This window comes from Rhincodon typus, chromosome 40, assembly GCF_021869965.1.
Source record: "Rhincodon typus isolate 14 chromosome 40, sRhiTyp1.1, whole genome shotgun sequence".
Lineage (NCBI taxonomy): Eukaryota > Metazoa > Chordata > Chondrichthyes > Orectolobiformes > Rhincodontidae > Rhincodon > Rhincodon typus.
This window is the reverse complement of record NC_063371.1, coordinates 11,298,803-11,320,734: the sequence shown is the minus strand read 5'-3', so window position 1 is coordinate 11,320,734 and position 21,932 is coordinate 11,298,803. Positions and strand designations below refer to the sequence as shown.

Below are 21,932 nucleotides of genomic sequence, written 5' to 3'. Positions count from 1 at the left end.
TATCAATGTCAGCAGCAAGGACATGGCTCTGATAAGTGGATAATTCCTCTTTTCATCTTCCCTCTACAATTTTGAAGATGGCAAATCATCAAAGACTTGCCTGCTACCCTGAGGAAGCTTGCTATTGTGCAAGGCCACTAACCTCAGCTGACCTTCTTCAGTGAAAAATGTCTCTCAAATTCACATTAACTACCTTGGAACACAAAAGCAATGCTGTTCAAGAGTAAGGTGGATATCAACTAAGTCATGTTGACTGATGGGCTGAATGGCCTCCTTCTGTGGTGTAAACCTGTATGACTCATGCCCAAGTCCGTGTGAAAAATTATGCCCTAAATGAAAAAGCAGTATTTGTAATTCCAGTCTTGAAGACAATTAGCAAAGGACTAAACATGAGGAAAATTTTTGTTCTGCAACGAGCAGTCAGACTCTGAACAGCACCACCTCAAAGTGCAATGAAAGCAGACTCAACTGTGCTTTTCAAGAGGGAATTGGAGAGTTAACTGAAAAGCAAAACAAAATAAATGGAGCAACAGTGAAATATGAGAGGAGTGGGCCAGAATTCCTCTTGAACAGAGCCAGACCAGATACGGCCATGGCTCATGGCCCTGGCATGTACGGCAACAATTCTGAGATTCTGTTTTGGTGCCTGATTAAAAAAAAATGACCTGAATTTCATTAATGAGACACTGGAATTATTGGATACTTAAAGATGGGTCATAAATGCTCACGAGGTGTAGGAGCAGAAGTCGGCCATTCAGCCCTTCAAGTCAGCTCCATCTTTCAATGAGATCATGAATGGTCTGATAACCTTCAACTCCACTCTCCTGCCTTTTTCCTGTAACTCTCGATTCCTTTACAGATTTAAAATCTGTCTGTCTCAGGCTTGAATTTACGTGATGACCCGGCCTTGACAGCCCCCTGCAATAAAATATTTCATGGATTTACTACCCTGTGAGAAACGAGATTCTTCCTTACCTCTGTTTTAAATGATGATCCCTTAATCTGAGATTGTGTTCTCTGCTCCGAGACACACTCATAAGGGCAAACAACCTCTTTGCATTGATTCTGTTAAACCCCTTAAACATCTTGAATGTTTCAAAACAACAATGATGACAGGCCCATCCTACTATACCTCTCCTCATAGGAAAATCCCACCCCATCCAGAGTCAACATCCAATCCTCACACTTGCCAACTTTAGGTAAACAAGTTCTTGAAAATTCTACAAGGGGTGGCTGGACAAACAAGAACTACTCTCATCCAACTTCAAAGTATAATATGCCAGGAATTCGCTCACAACCAGAATGTAGTGTGAAATATGTTGAAATTAGGGAGGAGCCCGAAGAAGCAAATAAAGGTCTTTAAATTAAAACAAGGACGTGCCATGTTCTAAGGGCAAGGGTGGCCTCTGAATTACGTCACAGGGCGCCATAAGGAGAATTACTCAACAGGATCCTGGAACAGGATGAAGATCATATCCTGTAAATGTCAATGCCATTCCTTTACCTGATCGGTATAGCACAGGGATGTGGTCAGTGGATAATCTATGCTCACTTCGCACGCCTATCAGGAGAGGGCCTCCCCGTCTGAAAATAGAAAAGAAATAGGTGAACAATTATTCCTGTGAAAGCCACACTGAACATAAGAACGGGACTAGGCTATTCAGCCACTCCAACATTGGGGTGGTGACTGGGGAGAACAAGCAAACCTACTGACTTCAGACGAGGACTCTGCGACGGCAGTGAAATGCAGTGACTGTCTTCAGGGGTGAAAGAGAGACTATCTTGGCTTCAGCCATGGGAGAACATATGTTACCATCCAACAATGGCCACAACAATAACAGTGCATACAATTCGAGATAAGATGAAACGTACCGTTACATAAGCAAATTGCATCATATACATATCGAAATACAGAGGGTATCAATTCATGTGCACATAAACAGCAGAACTAGCACCACTTTGTATGGCCATTAAACAAAACTGCAAAAATCTGTAGCATTTCCAGTGTTTACGGTGCATTATTTTGATAAGGTAAAAAATGGCACGTGAACCGAATTCAAACTGAACAGAGATGAATCAAGTGGCACAAATTCAGCAAAAGGGGCTCTCGAGGTTCTCAGTGAATGATTTGGCTTCAAATAGTTCCAGCAACATTTAAATGAATCCTGTAAACTTTGAATTAAATGCAGAGAAAGTTGACTTGAATGATGCAAGTCTCTAATTGGAATCTTAACATTGACTGTTGACCCCGAAGAAAATTGAGCACAAAGTTCAGTCAAACAAAGACTCTTTCATGGTTATTCTTGTTAATTAAGTACAGATGCATTTCTGAAACTTTAATGGGAACAATATCTTCAATAAAAAAATGGTGATCGGTTAGACTGCCTCAAGTAATGCTTTAAAATATTAGGGGTTTAAATTGTGACGTTTGTTCTTAAGATAATGGCGCTAAACAATAAAGGGGTCAGAAGATGACCTACCCAGGACAACGTGCAGAGAAACTCTGACAAATTGAAATTGCAACAACTCTCGTGGGTTTGTCACAGGATCTATAATTTCAAAACTAAATCAAGCCCCTCACGATCTCACATGACTGCTCTGAAATCTCAGCAATCCATTTTCACTGCCAATCAGATCAGCAGTTCAAGCCAGAGCCCAGGGGTGGAGATGGGAGGCCAAATTCTCTGAATGAGATACATGAGCTGCACAAAGGTTCAAAAGTCAGTAATGAGGAGAGGCTGTTTGCCTCCCATTTGATCATTTCCATTCCCAACATCGTACCAACAAGAAAGATTTAACGCAAAAACATTTTCATATTCTTTATGTAAGAGCTCTGACCTGCTCAGAGATTAAATAAGCCACTAACGAGACTGATACACCAAATGTCAATACATTATTTCAAAAACTGAAACTATGCCTTTTAAGAGTTTGACTTTTGAAGAGTTATCAAAGCTGGCATTACCCAACAGAACTCTGGAAAATGAAACAGAACAAGCGAGCAGAAAATGAGAAGATAATGCTCTCAACAACTAACACACAAAAAAACTTCCTTCCCTTTGGAAACAATTTCCAAATCCACAACCACAACCATCTAGAAGGACACGGGAGCAGATACCCCCTACAAGCCACTCACCATCCTGACTTGGAAATATATTGATGTTCTTTCAGTATCACTGGGTCAAAATCATGGAATTCCCTCCCTCAGAGCATTTTGGGTTTACCTACACCATGTATTTCAGAAGACAACTCAGCATCTCTCTCTCAAGGGGCAACTAAGCATGGGTGACAAAGGCCAGCCCAGCCAGCACTGCCCACTTCCCCTGAATGAATCAATACAACTCCTCATTATGCCAGAATGTGAACATTTTGAAGTCCACACACAGGTCAGCAGGTTGCTAATGTAGAATGACTGATCCCTCCCACTCATTCATTACATCTCGTCTGAACTGAAAGCCCAAAGGACAACTAGCTGAAACTGCACCAAAACTCTGTATTCTCAAATTGAAGAATTAAATAGGAAGTGTTTGATCACAATCCACTTGCTATACACATTAAATTGTCATGATATGTTTGCTAGTGACAATTAGTACCGAGCCTTGTGAAGCTGATTCAAGCTTTTGACAAGTTCTACCTCTGAAACCAAGCTATTTTCCGTGATTTGTGATAAATCATGCTGATTGGTCACTTGAGCTTGAAATTAGGCAAGTGCTGTGACATTTTACCCCTTGGTTATCTGGGTGCGCCAAGTACTCATGCAGGCCACAGCTGCTTCAAGCCTATTCCCTCGATAGTTTTCCCCTGATCGCTGTGTTCTCTGCTGCGTTTACCACTGAGCAGATGTTGGACTCATTTTGCACTTCACTGGTTCCCAATGGCCATTCTACAACAACATAATCACATTTATAATTTGACTCAGGTCTTCTTGGACAACAATGGCACGTTATCTCGCACAATAAAACGAGTGACATGAATATGCATGCCAGCCCATTTCCTGACAAGATGAATAATGAACTAAAATACATAAAGCGTGCTCCTCGATCTATAAAGTCACACTGTCTGATCATTGTTTGCAATCACAAAGGGACTGGCAGACTTATATACCGCAGATGCTGGTACTTTGAAATTAAAACAGAAATTTCTGGAGAAACTCAGCAGATCTGGCAGCTGAGACACAACGAGAATGAACATTATGAATCCAGTTTGACCCTACTTTCGACGAGTCTGGAAGCCTTCTTCAATTTCATCATTTCTCCCGGAATCTAGGTTTTTCAAAAAACTTCTTCTGATGTTTTGTTGGAATTTTTTTTTTTGCGACTTGTTTTCCACACCAATACAACGCCCACCGTGGAACAGTAGTCCATAGCCGAGTCATTTCAGAAGAAATGGCAAACCTACTGGAAGTTTCCAGGGGATTTACCAGCCACCTATCAATTTCATTTCACCAGCAAACATTCGTCAATGCTTTCCATTTAGTGAGGAAAATGCATCCATACTTCCAAGTCGCAACGCCTTCTGCTCCACACCCCACTGCCACCTCCAGGAGTTAGAATTATAAAAATGTAACATACAGAAACCTGATTGTCTCATCAGGTTGGGGAGAAAATTACGTTATGGACACAATGTTCTCGTCTACATACCTAGTACCAACTGCTTCACCTGGATAATGGATACTCTTCAAGACCAGAGCAAATGCACCTTCCTAGATTTAAAAATAGAAGCAGATCAGGGTTAGAGCAAGCATCACATCTAACTCATTCAAAACCAATAACAGCAACTGGCTAATATCATTCTGTCCCTGCACTTTTCCTCTTTGCTCTTCCAAATTTACAAAACATTCCACCCAAAGGGTGAAACCCAAATGGTGACACCCTCTCCGTGAGTTAATTGGGTTCAGCAGGAGGTTTCGGGTGGTGCGTCATATGAAATAAATAAGACACAAAGTATGCTTTGTATTCATTGCAGGACAGACAAGGCAGCACCCAAGTGCACAGGGGACACTGGAAACGTCTCTGAACAGTTCGTGGCAGTATCCCAATCAAGGGATTCCAAACTCATCACAGACTTCCCAAGGGAAGTTCAAATAGCTCACAAAGATCAGATGAATACCAGGCACAAAATCACAGAAAGTGCACTCAAATGACTGTCACTTAAAACTTGCAATAAAACAAAAACACAGAATTTACTTCAGACTATGATTTTCTTTCCCCAGCAGTGCAAGTTGGCTACTTTCAAAGTTTTCCAACATCATGTGAACTTTATACCACATGACAAAAACATACAGCAATAACAATACTAATAAACCAAGATGTGGAGGTGCTGGTGTTGAACGAGAATGGACAAAGTCAGAAGTCACATGACATCAGGTTATGGTCCAACAGGTTTATTTGAAATCACAAGCTTTCCGAGCGTAGACCCTTCATCAGATGGGGTGAGTCCTGACTTCAACGGACAAAGGTACTATGGTCCGAAAGCTTGTGATTTCAAATATACCTGTTGGATTATAACTACGGCATCATGTGACTTCTGACTAATAAAGCAAGGCTACAGGGGGACATATTCTATCAAGTGAAATGGCCTGTGTCATTCAATTTTGAAACATGGAACAAGGACTCACTGAGATAACAAGGTGTAGAGCTGGATGAACACAGCAGGCCAAGCAGCATCAAATGATTTCTGAAGAAGGGTCTAGGCCTGAAACGTCAGCTTTCCTGCTCCTCTGTTGCTGCTTGGCCTGCTGTGTTCATCCAGCTCTACACCTTGTTATCTCAGATTCTCCAGCATCTGCAGTTCCTACTATCTCTGAAACAAGGACTCACTACTTTGCATAGGCTTAAAAACCAATTAGCGATCATCTCATAGACTGTAAGTACACACAGATACAGTTTGCATGATAAGTTTAAGGTGTGGCAGAGAAGCTCACATGGGCACTAAAACAGCTGGCTTGTTCAGTAAACTGCCAACACACCTCTTTTTATGGCTTGCAAATTATAAAGAGAAAGTTTAGTTACAGCAGTGTTTTGTGGCCTGTTCCAAGTGCAGGACAGTCAGTGCTCATGTTATCTTGCTTTGCGGTTGCAACAAGTTCAAGACCTCCCTGATCACAGCATAAATGAACACCTCAAAGCAACATTGCTGCATTACAGTCACAAGTGAAGTCAAAAGATATTGATTATTATGAGTGCTGTTCAGTGAGATGATTGGACCCTTGAGTTATAAGCAAAGCAATAGAGCAAACTGTGAGCCACGACTGTGTTCACCTACTGTTCAACAGCTGGAAAGGAACAGGTTGCATTTCTCGAAAGCCTTATTCATCCTCCGGATTCGTAAAAGCAATTTAGATGTCATGAATTATTTTTATCTGCTATTTTGTAACCAAGCACGGCTGCAATTTAAGCCTGGTAAGATTCCTCAGACATCACTGAGAAGAATAACTAATTCATCTGATTGGCTATTTTTGGTTCAAGGATGTCAGAATTTCATTCATGTGTCCCATGATCTTTTAGGTTCACTTGTGCAGGCAGACAGGGCTTCAGTTTAATACTTCCTCCAAAACACTGCACTTGGAAGGAAGTAGCTCTCCTCTGATGTTAAACTTAAGTGTGAACCAAGATGACGTACCTGTCTCTGGAGTGGGACATGCACTCACAATCTTCTGCTTCAGAGATGATACTGAGACTCATACTGAGACAAAGCTGAGATGTGATAATGTACATTATAACACAGACGAAACTTTCTTTTCCCAATTAAAAGGAAAATAATCCAGGGTAAAATATTACCAGTTGCTGAATGACCCTCTCCACGAGGGTGGCAAAGCTGATGTCGTCACTCTCACGGTTGTCATACATGTATTTGACCAGCTTTGCAATAGATTCTGTGTCAGTGTCGGATTCAAATTCGTAACCTTTACTTTCCTGGAAGAAAAACAGAGTTGTCTGAAGAGAAGCTGACACAAAGGCTAACCAGCAACGATCTGGGTTTTGCCACGAATACAGACTGTGTATAATGTATGGGCATTGTGCCTCTGCTGGTTGCTGAAGACAAGTTATACTTTTAGTCAATAAACACGGCAACAGGACAGAGTGGTGCAGTGGAACACCAACATATCCTATCAGAAGGCCAAACAGAATAGGGTAATATCCTCTGCCAAATTCCAAACGTGAGCTCTGTTGCACCAGGAAATGCCAAGTGCCGGGCCAATCTGCAATGCAGATCCAGGGCCATGTTGCTTCCAGGATGTTGTGATAGGCCCTTGGGAAGGTCACCCATCAACTCAACAGAAAGGCAAAGTGTAAATTGGTAAGTTCATCACATCAGCTGCGAAAGTGTGGAACCATTCATACCCTCTTCAGAGGGGGAAAAAAACGGTCTGTTATGTTGCAGGTGACACCTATGGCAATGATAGCCAGTTAGCATTGTTTGCCCATTACAAGCAGTTACCGCGCATTCGGGATGAGAGCTGGAATTATTTTACTTGTTTGTTCTTGGGATGCGAGCTTCGCTGTGAATTTGTTGTACCTGAGCAGGCAGCAGTGAGCTGACAACAACAGTGTCACGATACAACACAGTTAAACATTTACCACATTGCTGTGGTTCTCGGCAGGACTGGGTGAGGATAGTAGATTTCCTCCCTTGAAATTATTAGTCAAGCAGGTGAGTTTTTAAAAAATATGGCAGTTCAATGATTGTTAATAAAACCAGCATTTAATTCCAGACCTATTAATTAATTCAGCTTCCCACAGCTGCAGTGATGAGATTTGAACTCATGCTGCCTGACTACTTGTCCAGCCCTTTTGATTACAGTCTCCTCAATGCATCTGTTTTCCCTTTCAATTCATAAATGCAACAAACCAACAGAGATAACTATTTTTATACATACGCACCAGGAATTTCTTCAGGTCCTTGTAGTTTGTAATGATGCCATTGTGGATGACAACAAACTCTGAAAGAAACAATACAGGTGTCTCGCAATCATGGCTATTTCTTTGAACTTCTTTGTTTCAACAAATGAAGAGACAAACCAGGAACCGACAAATTATGGTGGAAGGTGGTAAGGCACTTTCTGGAATCTGTAGCACAGGATACGGGGACTCAGTATTTAGAGAACTTTGAGGTAATTATGACAACATGGGTTATGTTGAGAACTCAAGTAGTTGACAGTGGAAAATTTATGAGTCTATTTTATATGGGCTCACAGAAAACACTGAACATAGTTCAATTTGAGAGAAAGCCAGCTGAAATTTAAGTGGATGGAATTGAAGAAAATTTATTGACTGAGTTGGCAGATTGGTGAGGTAGAAGCTGAGACACAGCAGAGATATGGGTCTAAAAACTAAAGAACTGTGGAAATCAGAAACAAAAACAGAAATTGCTGGAAAGGCTCAGCAGATCTGGCAGCATCTGTGGAGAGAAACTGGAGTGAATGTTTCAGATTCAGTGAGCTTCCTCCACAGATACTGTCAGACCTGCCGAGTCTTTCCAGAGATACGGGTCTGTCCTTCAAAAGGAAGGATGTGAGTAGTAATGACTCATCAGGGTCTATACTGTATCATGGGTTTTAACTGTTCACTGTGCTAGTAATTTAGAAAAACATAACAATCGTGTCAAGCTTGCCAATCAGGCTACAGCATGCTATCAGAGCGTTAATGACAGAGTCACCAAGTGGGCAAAGTTGTGGTAGATAAATTTTTAACATGGCCAAGTCAGAGGCCATTTATTTTGGGCCACAAAGGGCAGTATTTCTTAAATAGTGAAACAATGAACAGTTGAAAGATATTGAAGGTACCGTGTATACATTCGTGAACACGGTCCACTGGTCAGGTACAAAAACGTCCAAATGATGAATGACAATGAGACGTTATAAATTGAAGATATGAACAACGAAGCAAGAATCTTTCTTGCAGCTAGACAAAGTGCTGACTTAGACCACAAGTGGAGGACTCTGCGCAGTTCCAGCCAAGGCACCTCAGCAAGGAGACACAGCCTTGGTAGGGCTGTTGTGGTCTTGTGTCCTGATCTCTGGGCTGGAAGGTCTTGATGAAAGTCCTACCTGCCCTGGAGGTGAGTCATTACAGGTTCCAACAGGGTGACTAAAAGTAATGATGCTGCCTCAGAATGTTACTTTGGCTTTAAAAGGTTCACCTCTGAGGATAGGATCATGTTTGCATTTCCTCAAATGCACAAAGTTAGCCGGTGATTTGGCTCAGGACATTTTTTTGAACATTTTGAAAGCAAGTGGAAGGGTGAATAAAGAGAAATTCTTTTTCGTGTTGGGTTGCTCACTGCAAGGGGGCAGGTCATTTAGGAGATTCATTTAGAAACAGGTCTTCACACAGACAGTATTCTTAGTTTTAAACTCTCTCACCAAAAAAAAACTAGCCCAATTGACCCTTTCTGAAGGCCGTTTCTGAAGAAGGGTCCCAACCCAAAATGTCAGCTTTCCTGCTCCTCTGATGCTGCCTGGCCTACTGTGTTCATCCAGCTCCACACTGTGTTATCGCCAATCCCAAAGGGCAGGTTAGCCATTTTGTGGGGTCTATCAATTTGCAGATTGGCTACACTGAAATACGCTACACCATTCCCTGCATCAGAAATGCAGAATGTACTTCAAGCAAGCCCACCATACATCTGATAAACCTTTAATTATTCTGCAAAGCGTTTGCTACATTAGTGGCAGGATAAACCCATTACAGTAGAAGCTGCAAGGTTCAACGCTATGGGGGAAAATAATCAATATGGAGCTCCGTCACAAGAGCAGCAGTGATCTAAGATGATAGTTCAATTGCAACCAGTTCTGTGGTCATCAGGAAGGAGAAATCACTGTGATGGCAGTGCAGCCTGTAAGTAAAGAGAATAAAAAAAAGGCCTTTTATTGGCCTCAAGCCAATCTCAAGTAAACCAAATTCACTGCATTCAGTGTATATTTTCACATCGATAAGAATGGGTAGATTGGACACCTGCCACCTCCAACTACTTCACAGGAGGACATTTAAGATTTACACTCTCTAAGAACCCTGTCTTTTTAGTTTTGTGTCTTTCAAAACTGTGGGCTGCAATGAGAAAGTACTGTTTTTAAAAACAGGGATTTGCCAGGATAATTTCACAAGATAATTTGCTGTGTAATTTCACAACAATGAATTTGACACTTATTGTGAAGTCTTTTTGCAGCTGTGGGTTCCTGTAATGTGCAAATGATTAGGAGTTTGAGGAACTGTTTTCACGTGAAGCTGACTGGATTTCAAAGAGTGCAACAGGTTGGAACTGGAAACAAGTTACAGAGACAAAGACCTCATGAGAGAAAAAGACATAGAGATATGAGCCATTGATCTCCCCAGTAAAAGGTGCCTGTTCTCTGCAGGAGAAAACTTAGTTTATAGTTTATAGAATCTACCTTTCCTGCTGCAGTTGCAGTGAGCTATGACTTTTGAATTGATAAATCTGAGATACTGTCCAAGTGGATCATTCAGTCTATACTTCGTAAAACCAGTGGAAGCTTCCAGAGAAAGGAAACTGAATGCCAAGGACCTGGCTTGCTCAAGAAGGATCATCTCAACATTGGAATCAGAAATAAAAGACAAGTGAACTTTCCCTGTGAATACGTTTGTATGTATCTGCAAGGGTGAGTTTCTAAAAGAATTAGAGACTCTTACCTTGTTGCGTTCTATGACAATGGTTTGTATCTTTTTACCTGTAGCTTTAACCTGATTACTTCCAATAAATAATGATTCTTGTTTAGCACAGGAACCCGGTTCGTGATTTCTATCAACTTTAGACTGAAAGGCAGGTCAACTGTGCGTATCTTAAAAAAAAGTGAACATTTGACACAAGTCTGGGAATAGCGGGGCTTGATTTATAGTGTGCTACCCCTGTGGGTCGTAACAACTTCATGACTCTGAATAGAAAGATGAAAATCAGGTAGGAGGAACCAAGTTATGGAAACCACAAATTTGGAACATTTGAAATAGAACTAATAATTTGTTTTTAAACAGTACCCAAATATAAGCTGTGGAACAAACTGATCAAAGCCACATTCTCCTCAAACATGACACTTTTGTGCCAGTATTGCACAGGTAAACAGAGTTTCTGGCTCACAGCAATATTTCAGATTACTGTTGGTGACAGAAGAATGAAGCAAGATTTGAAGAGAAAGGGAAACTATTCAATTTCTGTTTTCTATACCCAGGGAGATAAACAATCTGACATGATCTTTGTGCGGCTCTAGTCCTCAATTATAAATCAAGCCCCTCAAAACATGATTACAGAATTTTGCAAAGCTTGCAGGAGAGAGGGCGAGGCCTCTTGGCCCTTCTTGACTGTGCTGTCTAAAATCAAGGCACTCAGCCTATTCCCACTTTCCAGCATTTCATATGTAGCCCTGCAGATTACAGCATTTGAATTGCAAATCCATACACCTTTTAAATGAACTAGGGGTTTCTGCCTCTGCTTGCCTGTTAGCCAATGAGTTCCAGACTCCAACTACCCTCCGGATGAATACGTTATTTTTCTGCTCCACTCTAATCTTTCTACTTGGAGAAAGTTCTGCAAAAAAAAAAGTGAAACCTCTTCCCCCAAGTCATCGATCTCTCTATTAAGGTATATAGGTCCTTCCCATTCACTCCATTCAGGCCCTTCACAACTCTGCACATGTCAATAAAATCTCCCCTCAGCCTCCTCTGTTTCAAGGAGAACAACCCCAGCCGACCAAAATCTTACATGGGCTGTACTTTTTTTCAGTCCAGCAACTTTCTGAAATGTTTCCTCTGTACTGACTAGTGCAATTATATCCTGTCTGTAATGAGAAAACCAGAACTGCACACAGTATTCAAAGCGTGACCTAACTCATGATTTATGCAGTTCCTGCATAATCCCTCTGCTGTTATATACTGTGCCCCAGTTCACAAAGGAAAAGATTCCATATGCCACCCGAACCTATGCACTGATGTGTTGTTCTACCTTCTGGGATGTGTGGAAATTCACCTCATGTCCCTTATGTCCTCTACATCTCTCAGCATTCTATTTCTTGTGGATTCCTTGGCCCGTTTGACTTTCCTCAATGCATCATCTCACACTTCCCCAGGTTGAATTCGCTGCTGTCCTGCTCACCTGACCAGTCTGTTGATATCTTGCTGCAGTCTCCAACTACTCTCCTCAAAATCAACCACACAGACAGCTTTTAGTGTCGTCTGCAAACTTCTTCATCATGATTCTTCTGTTTATGTCCAAACTGTCAATGTGTGTAACAAAAAGCAGGGAACATGGTAGTAAGCCCTGCTGAATTCCGCTGGAAACAGCCTTGCAAATGGCAACACCTGGTAACAATTACTCTTTGTTTATTGCCACTGAGACAATTTTGCTTCCAGCTACATTTCACCAGGATCCCATGGGTTTCTGTTTTAAGCTAATCTGCCATGGGGGCCCTTGGCAAAATCTGTGCAACCACTTGAACTGAACCACCCTCGTCAATCCTGTTAATTCTTCAAAAAATTCAATCAAATTAGTCACTTTAAAAGATCCATGCTTACACTAACTGGTTAATCATATGTATTCACCTGAGGGACAGTCTCTCAGAAGTGGTTCCAATAATTTGTATATTAAAAGGTTTGACTCAATGACCTGTCATTATTTTGTTTCAAAAAGGAGCAAGGGACGAGACTAAAGTGCAACATCAGTAGTCCTCCACTCTTTTAGCAGCACACCACTGCCCAGTTAGGAAGGGAAAATAATGGTAATATGTTATGCTGTTTCCTTCCTGGCTTATTTGAAGAATCAGGCCCTGCATTTCCAATGATACTAATATTACAACTGAGAATACAACAATGATACTTCCTCTCCCTCACTGGTTTTCATGTCCAACAAATCACACTTCTCTTCCACAGCGACATAACTGCTTTGCCCCCTTATTTGTGAAGTGCATTTATTAACGACAAAGATAGTAGCACAATGGTTTCATCACAGATAATCCAGACACCCAGGAAAGTGCTCTGATGGCACAAAGGTTTAAATCACATTAGAGCGGCTGGTGGAATTCTAACTTAAGTCCTCACAAAATCTGGAATACAAAGCCAGCCTCAGGAATGATGACCACGATGATCATCAATTGTCGTAAAAAACCATCTAGTTCATTCAAGTCCTTCAGGAAAGAAAATCTGCCGTCTTTACCCAGTCTGGCCTACATATGATTCCAGCCCACCATAATGCAGTTGACTCTTAACCGCCTTCTGAAATGGTCCAGCAAGCCACTAAGGTCAGAGACAAATAGGGATGGGCAACTAAATCTGACCTTGTCAACAGCAGAATAAAAGTTGAAGAACCATACCAATTGCTTCCAACTGGGTTATTGAGTCTGTTACGGATCCTGTTCTTTCCTTAGATAACTGCTAACGTACTGACGAAACATCCATGGGTTCACCATGATGTTGTTTGCCAATATTCTTTCTCTCTGCTCATCCTCTCTCAGCTTAGCTACTTTTCTTTTTGATTTAACCGTCCACTTCCAACACTCATCTCGGCTTTCTGTAGTTCTCAACATCTGATGGAAAACTTCCCTCGCTGTCTTACTTTAACCCATCAGCTCATTCAAAACTCGGCCGTCCCACTTTTTTTTTTATCTTGGTGGCAATATGTTTATCCTGAATGTGTTCAGTCTCCCCTTTGAATGTCTTCCTCCCACTGCTCCACATAATTTACCTTCAAACAGCGGTTGTCAGTCCACTTTTGCAAGATCGCTCCTCAGATTAATAAAATTGGCCTTGCCCCACTTGAGACCTCTAACTCCTGTTATCTTTATGTCCTTTCATGCAATTATATTAAAATTAAAACTAACTGAATTATATGACCACAACCAATGAAATACTCCTCCACTGTCACTCCTTCAACCTGCACAGCTTCATGGCCTAAAACAAAGTCAAACACTTTGATTTCTCATGTTGGACTTGTTACGTATCTTCTTCTCTCACAAAGATGCAGAAACATAACAAGGGTTACCTTGAAAGATATAGTGTAAAAATCACGGCCCTCCAGTTTACCAAGACTATCACATTAACTGTCTACCACATTAGTGTGCACTGCATTCCCTCAAGATTACTGAATATTCAGATGAAAAAAACTTACCATTGTTCTTGTCAGACCTTTGTGGATGACTGTTGACTGAGCTCGGAACACCGTGAGTTGCCCATCGTGTGTGCGCAATGCCAAGATGCACTTCAAAATCAATGTCAAAATCAATGGAATCTTGCTCTGCAAAGGATTAGGCATCAGAACAGTCAAGACCATTGTCAACTATTTATGGCACATAGAATCAAATACTGATTATCACAACATCTTTGTCAATCACCTTAGAACAACAGCCTTAAAGCCTTTGTTCTGACAATTGGAAGATATCAATCATATGGCCTGGCGTTCAGACAAACAAATTAAAGAAAAACATGCAATGCTGCACAGATTACTAAGAGACCAGAGGACTGAAGGAAAGTTCAGATATCAGCAAATGATGACTAAAAAAAGGAAAAAGTTGAGGTGTGATAGAAAAAAGCGGCAATAAATATAAACTTTGACAGTGAAAGATTCTACAAGAAAGGACAAAGTGGCTAAATGTGGATGTTGGTCCCTCAGAGGGTGAGAATGGGGAACGAATGATGACAGACAAGGAAATGTCAGAAAGTTTGAACAAATGTTTTGTGTCTGCGATCACAGCAGGAGAAATAAAAGTGCCCAAGAATCTTTACAAGCAAGAGGTAAAAGGGAGGGAGAGAGGAATCCCAATGGAAAATGTAGTTTGAAAACTGCTGGGGCAAAAGGCTGATAACCCCCCACCCCGAATCTAATGACCTGCATCCTCCGATCTTAAAGGATGTGGCTGCAGATATATTGGATGGATTCGTTCTAAACATTTTTCAACTTTTTCCAAATTTTGGCAATTCACATCTCTAGAACAGGTAGGAAGTCTGCTCAGTCCGCAGCACAGAGTTCCAGTCCCAGAAGCTGTGCCATGCACAGACCTCAGAATGCAGGCAGAAAAGAAAATTAGTGAGAACATTGCACTTGAACCAAGACCTTCTGGTCCAGCCGTATGGACACTACTAGTGCACCACAATGCATTGGTCATAACGTTCCACAGTTTGCTGGATGCTGCAAGGTTCTAAATGAATGGAAAATTGCAAACATCACACCACTAGAAAGCAGGAAACAATCGCCCAGCTTGTCAAACATACATAAAGGGGAAAATTTCGGAATCCATGACAGAGACAATATCATGGATGTCCAGAATCAAACACAGAAAGAGCTGGAGAACCTCAGCAGGACTGGCAGCATCTGTGGCAAGAGAAACAGAGTTTCAAATCTGGTATGACTTCTTCTCTGCGCTTCCTTCCAGGTCCACAGTATTTTGCCTCCATTTCTCAATGTCCATGACTTGGATGAAGCTATAGGGTATACTGTGAGCAAATTTACTGACAATTCTCAGATAGTAAGGGAGCAAGCTGTGAGGAAGATACAAAGAGTCTGATAAGTGGTATAGATAGGTAAACTAAATGAACAAAAAATTAGCAGATGTAATGTTGTGTGGAAAAATGTCAATTTTTCTACTTTGGCACAAACAATAGAAGGAGACAAAATTACTTAATAGGGGAGAAACCGCAAAGTGCTTTGGTACATGGATTATGAATCACAAACAGTTAGCACGCAAGAAGTAATTGGAGAAGCAAAGGAAAACTTGGTCTTCATTACCAGAGGAACAACATTAGGTGATCTTGTTAAAAATATAGGATTCTGAAGGGGCGTGATAGGACAAATGCTGCTAGGATACTTCCTCTCACAGTGGAAGTTAAGATTAGGGAGTTGAGTTTGAAAATAAGGGATCACTGACTTGAGACGCAAATTAGGAAGAATTTGTCTCAAATGTTGTTAATCTTGGCTACCTCTTCCACAGACACCAGTGAAGAATGGACCACTGAAACCTATTCAAGGGTAAGGTGAACAGATGTTTGATTGGCAAGGGCTTGTGGTAACAGACAGTAAAGTGTAGTGCAGGCCAGATTCAGGTCAGCCACAACCTGAATCAATGGTGCAGCAGGCTTGATGGCTGAATGGGTTCTCCAGCTCCTGTTTCTCAGGACCTGCTGGTGACAACATCTGACCCAAGAGATCCTTGAATGTTACCTGGGAGATTTACTTTTCCGTTGCAAAAGCAGTTCAAGATGGGTTTACACTCAAATGTATCTCGTCTCAGAGTTGCCAGGTTGGTTACTCCGTGGCAGAGACCTTTCTATGCTAGGGTCAGAGGGAGTTTGTGCTTCAATCGATTTTGTTCCATCGTACTGGAAATTCTCGAATTGCATTAGCTTTTGTGGCATAACGACATTTAAACTTTACCATCGACTCTGCATGGTCTAAATGTTACCTTGACTTTTGTTGTTGACAACAAACAATGACCAGTGAATAGCATTGATGGTAGGCAGTAAGAGGACACAGTCCTTGTCAACCGTGTGATGTAAAGGAGACTGGAGCCTCTAGCATAATTATCCATAGCTCCAGACTACAACATGCTTGTTAAGAGGTACAGGGAATCAAAGGCTTTTTGCCTTGCATCCAACAGGACAAGAAACCACATTTTGAAAGGGAATATCAATTTATAGAGCATGAGAAAAGGGTGCTGATATGGGCCATGCCTGGCATGGAGATGCAGGAGGATCAGTGAACTGTTAAACTTAGCCAGCTGATTAATCTCAGACAAGGCAAGTAGACTTAGGGCATTTCAATGGCATGGTGTCTGTTTAGCCATGTGAAAAAAATGAGAGAGAGAGTCAAAGATGTTTGAGCTTAAACCAGAGGAGACTTTTTGACAAGGAATCAAGCTGAGTTTGCTTTTATAATTGCTAATTGCTCAAAGAATACTCTGCTCAATCCGGTACTGACTCAAACATGACAACATAATTTCCTGCAGTATAACTGCGACTCACTTCAGAAGTACTTTCAAACTTAAATACGACAAGTTTCTCCACAGATTTCATACAATCCTCTGCTGCAAGAAATTTGCTTGAAAGCTTTCATTTGTATTCCTTCCCACAATTCAAAAGTTGCTTAACAGCCCGATCATCAAAACTAACAGAACTGAAGGTGCAGTCTGATCAGTTTCGCAGGACATTTCCTGACTTACGGTAGAATCACGGCTGTTTTGTTGCAGAGACTGAAATGGAGAACAGTGAGAAAAACAGCTCAGTTTTATATTTAAACTTGGTTCTTCTCAGAAGAGTATTGCCTCAATCTCTCCAAGATATCCCTGTGTCATAACTTAAGGTCGTCTCACTTCTTGGTCTGTCATGGCTGAGATCATTTTGTCTATAGTGTTCTGGCCTTCAGATAAAACGTTTTGGGAAATAATCTACTTAAGTTTCTCCCTTAAGCATATTTATTATAGTAATTACTTTTTTAATATCTGAACCTCATTCTGATTTGATCTTTTCCAGGATAAGCCACCAGCAGTTTTTTGGTACCTGGCTTGCGAATCATTATTCTGTTAGTCCACACAGCAATTAAATTCATGCAGGGCATTAAACTTGAGAATGATCTGGTCCTTATCTGGCATCCACACAGTATGTTTTCTGCCAAGGGTAGTCGTTAATCAGGAAAGAGAGTTTAAGGCTGCTTACTTCTGAACAGCAGGTTGCATAGGCGTTACTGTGACGGTAACTAGTTAACTTAGCTGAAATGGTTCATAGTATTGCTTTGCTTTGGACAAAAGTGAAGAAAGACTTGCAGTTATATCCTGCTTTTCATAACTTTTGGACATTTCAAAGCTGTTTGCAGCTAGTGAAGTACTTCTCGAGTATAGTCACAGTGATACAGCAGGAAATGATGCTGTCATGTGTGGGTCAATACCAGATTGAGCAGAGCATTATTCTGGCAGTTAGCAACTCCGAAAGCAAACTCAGCTTAATTCCTTTACAAAAAGTCATCTTTGTTTAATCTCAAACATCTTTGACTCTCACTTGTCATTTTTTTTTCTATGTGATAATATGCAGAAGAACAAGCAGTAATATTTGCAGTTATTGTCTACCTTTTACTTTAAGGTATTGTCTAACTTATAAGAGCAAACAGGCTTTTGTCCTTGACTTTAGACAACGGACGTGAGCTGTTTGAATGGTCCACAAGACTGGATTGGGGATGATGACTCCTGTCATCGTTAAGGAGCAGAGAGGTCCACTTTAGAACAAATGAGAAAACGTCCAACACAGATGAAGTGTGGCACCAAGCAAAAGCCACTGGTGATCTTAATTGTTAAAGGATCACACTTGTTGTCCTCTGAAATGTCTGGGTTATGCTTATCATTGAGTGCGATACCCATGCTTCACTGTGCACCGTTTATAGTTAGAAACCCTTCTGTCACTGGCCCTGCCTACACTGCTTGAGAAAATCAGACGCCATCCACATGCTAAAAGACCTACTTTCAATTTCATCCTCCAGGGCTTTGACCTTGCCACTCTTCTTGATCAGGTGGATCTGACGTGCATTTTTCTCCCAGTTCTTCTCATTTCCACCATCAATTCCAACACCTGGCAAAAGAAAAAAAAGTACATCTCAGAATATGGTGGGGAACAAACTCCGAGGTAGCTGACCCTGAAGAACTGAACAAGTAGCAAAAGGTGATTCAGGGTTTGAACGATTTGAGAAAATCGCTCCTCTCCCGTTTCCCCTGCCTGCAGTATTGTTGCTCAGGACTTCATGACTCCAGGAAGCTTCCAGGTTGGTATGAAGTTATGCTTCCATCCTCTCTCCTGCCATTGTTTCTCAGGTTCCCCTCAAATATGCATCAGATCAGCCAGACCACTGGGCCGCTGAGATGGTGCAGGAATCAGTTCATTTAAAAATAAAATCAAAACTTTTGAATACTTTATTCTACCAGTTGGGTGGGGAAAGACTGTTGAGAAAACAAAAAACAAGAAGTATTAAAAGTAAAAAGCATCCACGCTGACGAGCCTTACCAGTGATGTGCTCTGATGTGGAAATTTGCAAGTAAATACTTATTGCCCAGAAATACTTTGATCAGAGGGTTTGCAGAAATGAAATATCTCAGAAGTGAGATAGCAGGCTGTGCTGAGCAGAACAACTGCGAGGGAGTGCCAGTGTGAAGTCAAGTGTCACAAGGCAAGCAGCAACAACATTTCAAAGCAGCTAGCTCTTGCTCAGTTTCATGATTATGGGGTGAACCTAACAACTCCCTCCCTCACAGTACTGAGAATATAGCTGTATGACATAGGTTACAATGGTTTAAGAAAGCAGCCCATCACCACCTTCTCTAAGGCTGACCCAATGAGCAGAGCCTGCATCTGTTGAATAAAGAAAACAAATCAAGCAAATTAAAATCTGTGCACTTGCCAGCAGAATCATATCCTCTGTATTCGAGACGCTGAAGTCCCTTGATGAGCGTTTCCAGAATCTCCCTCCTGGTCCTGGGTACATGGTAATTCAGGTATGCAAAGATTCCTGTCAACACAAACAACCAGAAGGGAACGTTTCAGTCTCTCATTCTCAATTGGAAACAGAGTTCTTGCCAAGACGAGAAAATGCACTGTTGAAATCAGAGAATACAAAAATCAATGCAGCTTAACAATTGAGAGAATAACAGCAGGAAATCAAACACCAGTCTGGCTTTCACTGGAGAACTCAAGATTCTGCTCCATATTACCCTGTTATCCAAACATTCCATTTTATCAGAAGTATGGCCCCCATCAGTGTATGCCAATTTCCAGTAACAACACAATTATACCTAAGCCCAAAAACAGTACCAAACGAAACAAGATCTGGCCTCGAACTAAATCAAGAGCAAATGGAGACTGGATGACCTCCTTGCTGAATACTCCATTCTGACCTGAAACATGACCCCACACTTCGTCTCGGCTCCCATTTCAATTCCCCATTCAGCTCTGACCTCTGCTTCTGCACTTTACCGATGAAGCTCAACATTGCTCCTTTCATAACCGATGTACTTGCATAACACCTATTATACCTGCACATTTTGCAGTTCTGATGCAAGGTCAGAAACTTCTCCTGCTGACCTGCTCAGCATTTACAGATGGGCTGTCATCAACCAAACTGTTTTTGTTTCATGTCAAGATGGAGGAAACGGAGATTGGTGTGTTTCTTAGACAGTTAATATTCAAGCTGAAAACTCAGTTCAAAAGATGTGTATTTTTTTTTTGCTTATGCCAAAGTTACATAGTCACCATTTGACATGTTTTAATTCCAGATTTTTACTGGATTCACATGTCACCATTTATTGTGGTAGATTTGAACCCATCACATCAGTCTGGGGTTTTGGATTAATAATCCAGTGACGTTGCCATTCCACCACCACCTTCCCCCGTATGGCTCGTCAACATGAAGCTGGTTAATGCTGCAGCATTTTCACATCTGATTCAATCAAACGATCGAATATCACAACATGTCGGCATGCAACGCATCTCTGCTAACAAAAACACTGTAAGGTGCTTTGCAAGAAATAACTTAAGACTGTAGACTAGAACTTTTGACTGTTGTTGACAGCTCCTTGGTGAGGGACAGCTGTGTGGGAACCCATTAGTGGCATTTACATCTAATGAGTTCCTTTACACCTGAGCTCTACCTGGTCCCAACCTGATGTCCACTTATTTGGAAGGTCACTGAATGGTTTAACAGCTCAGGAGATTTAACACAGGGTTTGCCAACACCAATGGCAGCAGCAGCGTGATTGCTCCAGCTGTCACTTGTCTATACACGTGACGACCAATCCCACCATCTCAAAGGATTCAGCACGACATCTCAGGGGAGTTGAACAGGTTCTACAGCTAGTGGTGCCAGCTCATCTCCTCAAATTCTGCCATCAACCCTGACACCTGGGGATGCACAAGGAGCTCCTCACATGTGCTCCACTGTTCAAAAGATCACGGCTGATTTGAATGTGGCCTCAGCTCCACTTTCCTGACTGCTAGCCCAACAACCCGATCTGTTGGAGGTCAAAACCCGAACTCAACCTTGAATATATTGGGTGATCCCAGTCTCCCCCACCCTCTTGAACAGTGCATGTTCTCAGCAGTTCAGTGAACCAACTCAATCAGATCGCTTCAACTGTTTGGCCACTGAAAATTGGGATTGTTCCACACGTGGGCAGGTACAAGTGAACATTAAACATAACTACATAAACTAAAAACGAAATGTGAAATGGTCATTTTGTAGGGTGATGTCATGCTTCCGCCAGAAAGTAAAAAAGGGTCGCTTGAGAGCCAGGTATACCATCTGATAAGCTCACAGAGACTCAGCAAGGTTGTTCTAAGCAAGCAAGATCACAAAAATCAACATCAAATCCAATCTTCTCCAAAATATCCTTAACGTTGCACCCTGTACAGGAGACTCCAATGGATATATAATTATTGCACTGCTGAAGGAGAATATTTTTGGAATGCACCTCCTCCAACATTGTTTTGTTGCTGTGACGATGCTGTGGCTTTAAGAGGTGTATTTTGTCCCTTTGTTTATGAAGAAACGTTGAGACAGAGGTACAGAGTGGTCTGCTCAAAGCCCATAAAGTAAACAGACTGTGAGACCTTTTTTTTTCTCACGTTGGAACAACAGAAGCAGCCTAGATGGGTTGGGTCAAACTCCCACAGAACTAAGATTTTTAGTTTTAGTTTTCTGCAGTTGCTGGGTTTTTGAAGCTGGATGTGGAAACTCTTATTCCTCTCTCTGCTACAGCTAAAAGCTGCATTCTCTTCATGTCGCTAGAACTGAATGTGAGGCAATCTGTTTTCCTGAAGTTGCCTTTGCCAACTGTGTGTTTACGGGGATGTTACTACATTGTAACAGCTAATTAGTCGTAGTTAACACATATATTTTGTTAAGCCAATTCTTTTATGTTATTTTGTCTGTATTTTAAGTGTAGTGTAAAAATAAAGTATATTTTGCTT

General features: G+C 41.4%; 1 protein-coding gene across 4 annotated transcripts in view; it reads right to left on the bottom strand.

Annotated features, from left to right (window-relative positions):
- Nucleotides 1–21,932, bottom strand: part of LOC109914864 (glutamine--fructose-6-phosphate aminotransferase [isomerizing] 1) — a 74,378-nt gene that overhangs the window by 42,184 nt on the left and 10,262 nt on the right. For all 4 annotated transcript variants that reach the window (XM_020514479.2, XM_048618764.1, XM_020514480.2 and 1 more), the window contains exons 2-8: nucleotides 19,369–19,476; nucleotides 18,438–18,545; nucleotides 14,107–14,232; nucleotides 7,881–7,939; nucleotides 6,777–6,911; nucleotides 4,638–4,699; nucleotides 1,505–1,584 (exon numbers count right to left, since the gene is read on the bottom strand). In XM_020514479.2, the coding sequence (XP_020370068.1) occupies nucleotides 1,505–1,584; nucleotides 4,638–4,699; nucleotides 6,777–6,911; nucleotides 7,881–7,939; nucleotides 14,107–14,232; nucleotides 18,438–18,545; nucleotides 19,369–19,476 (678 nt within the window). The remainder of the gene's footprint in view (nucleotides 1–1,504; nucleotides 1,585–4,637; nucleotides 4,700–6,776; nucleotides 6,912–7,880; nucleotides 7,940–14,106; nucleotides 14,233–18,437; nucleotides 18,546–19,368; nucleotides 19,477–21,932) is intronic.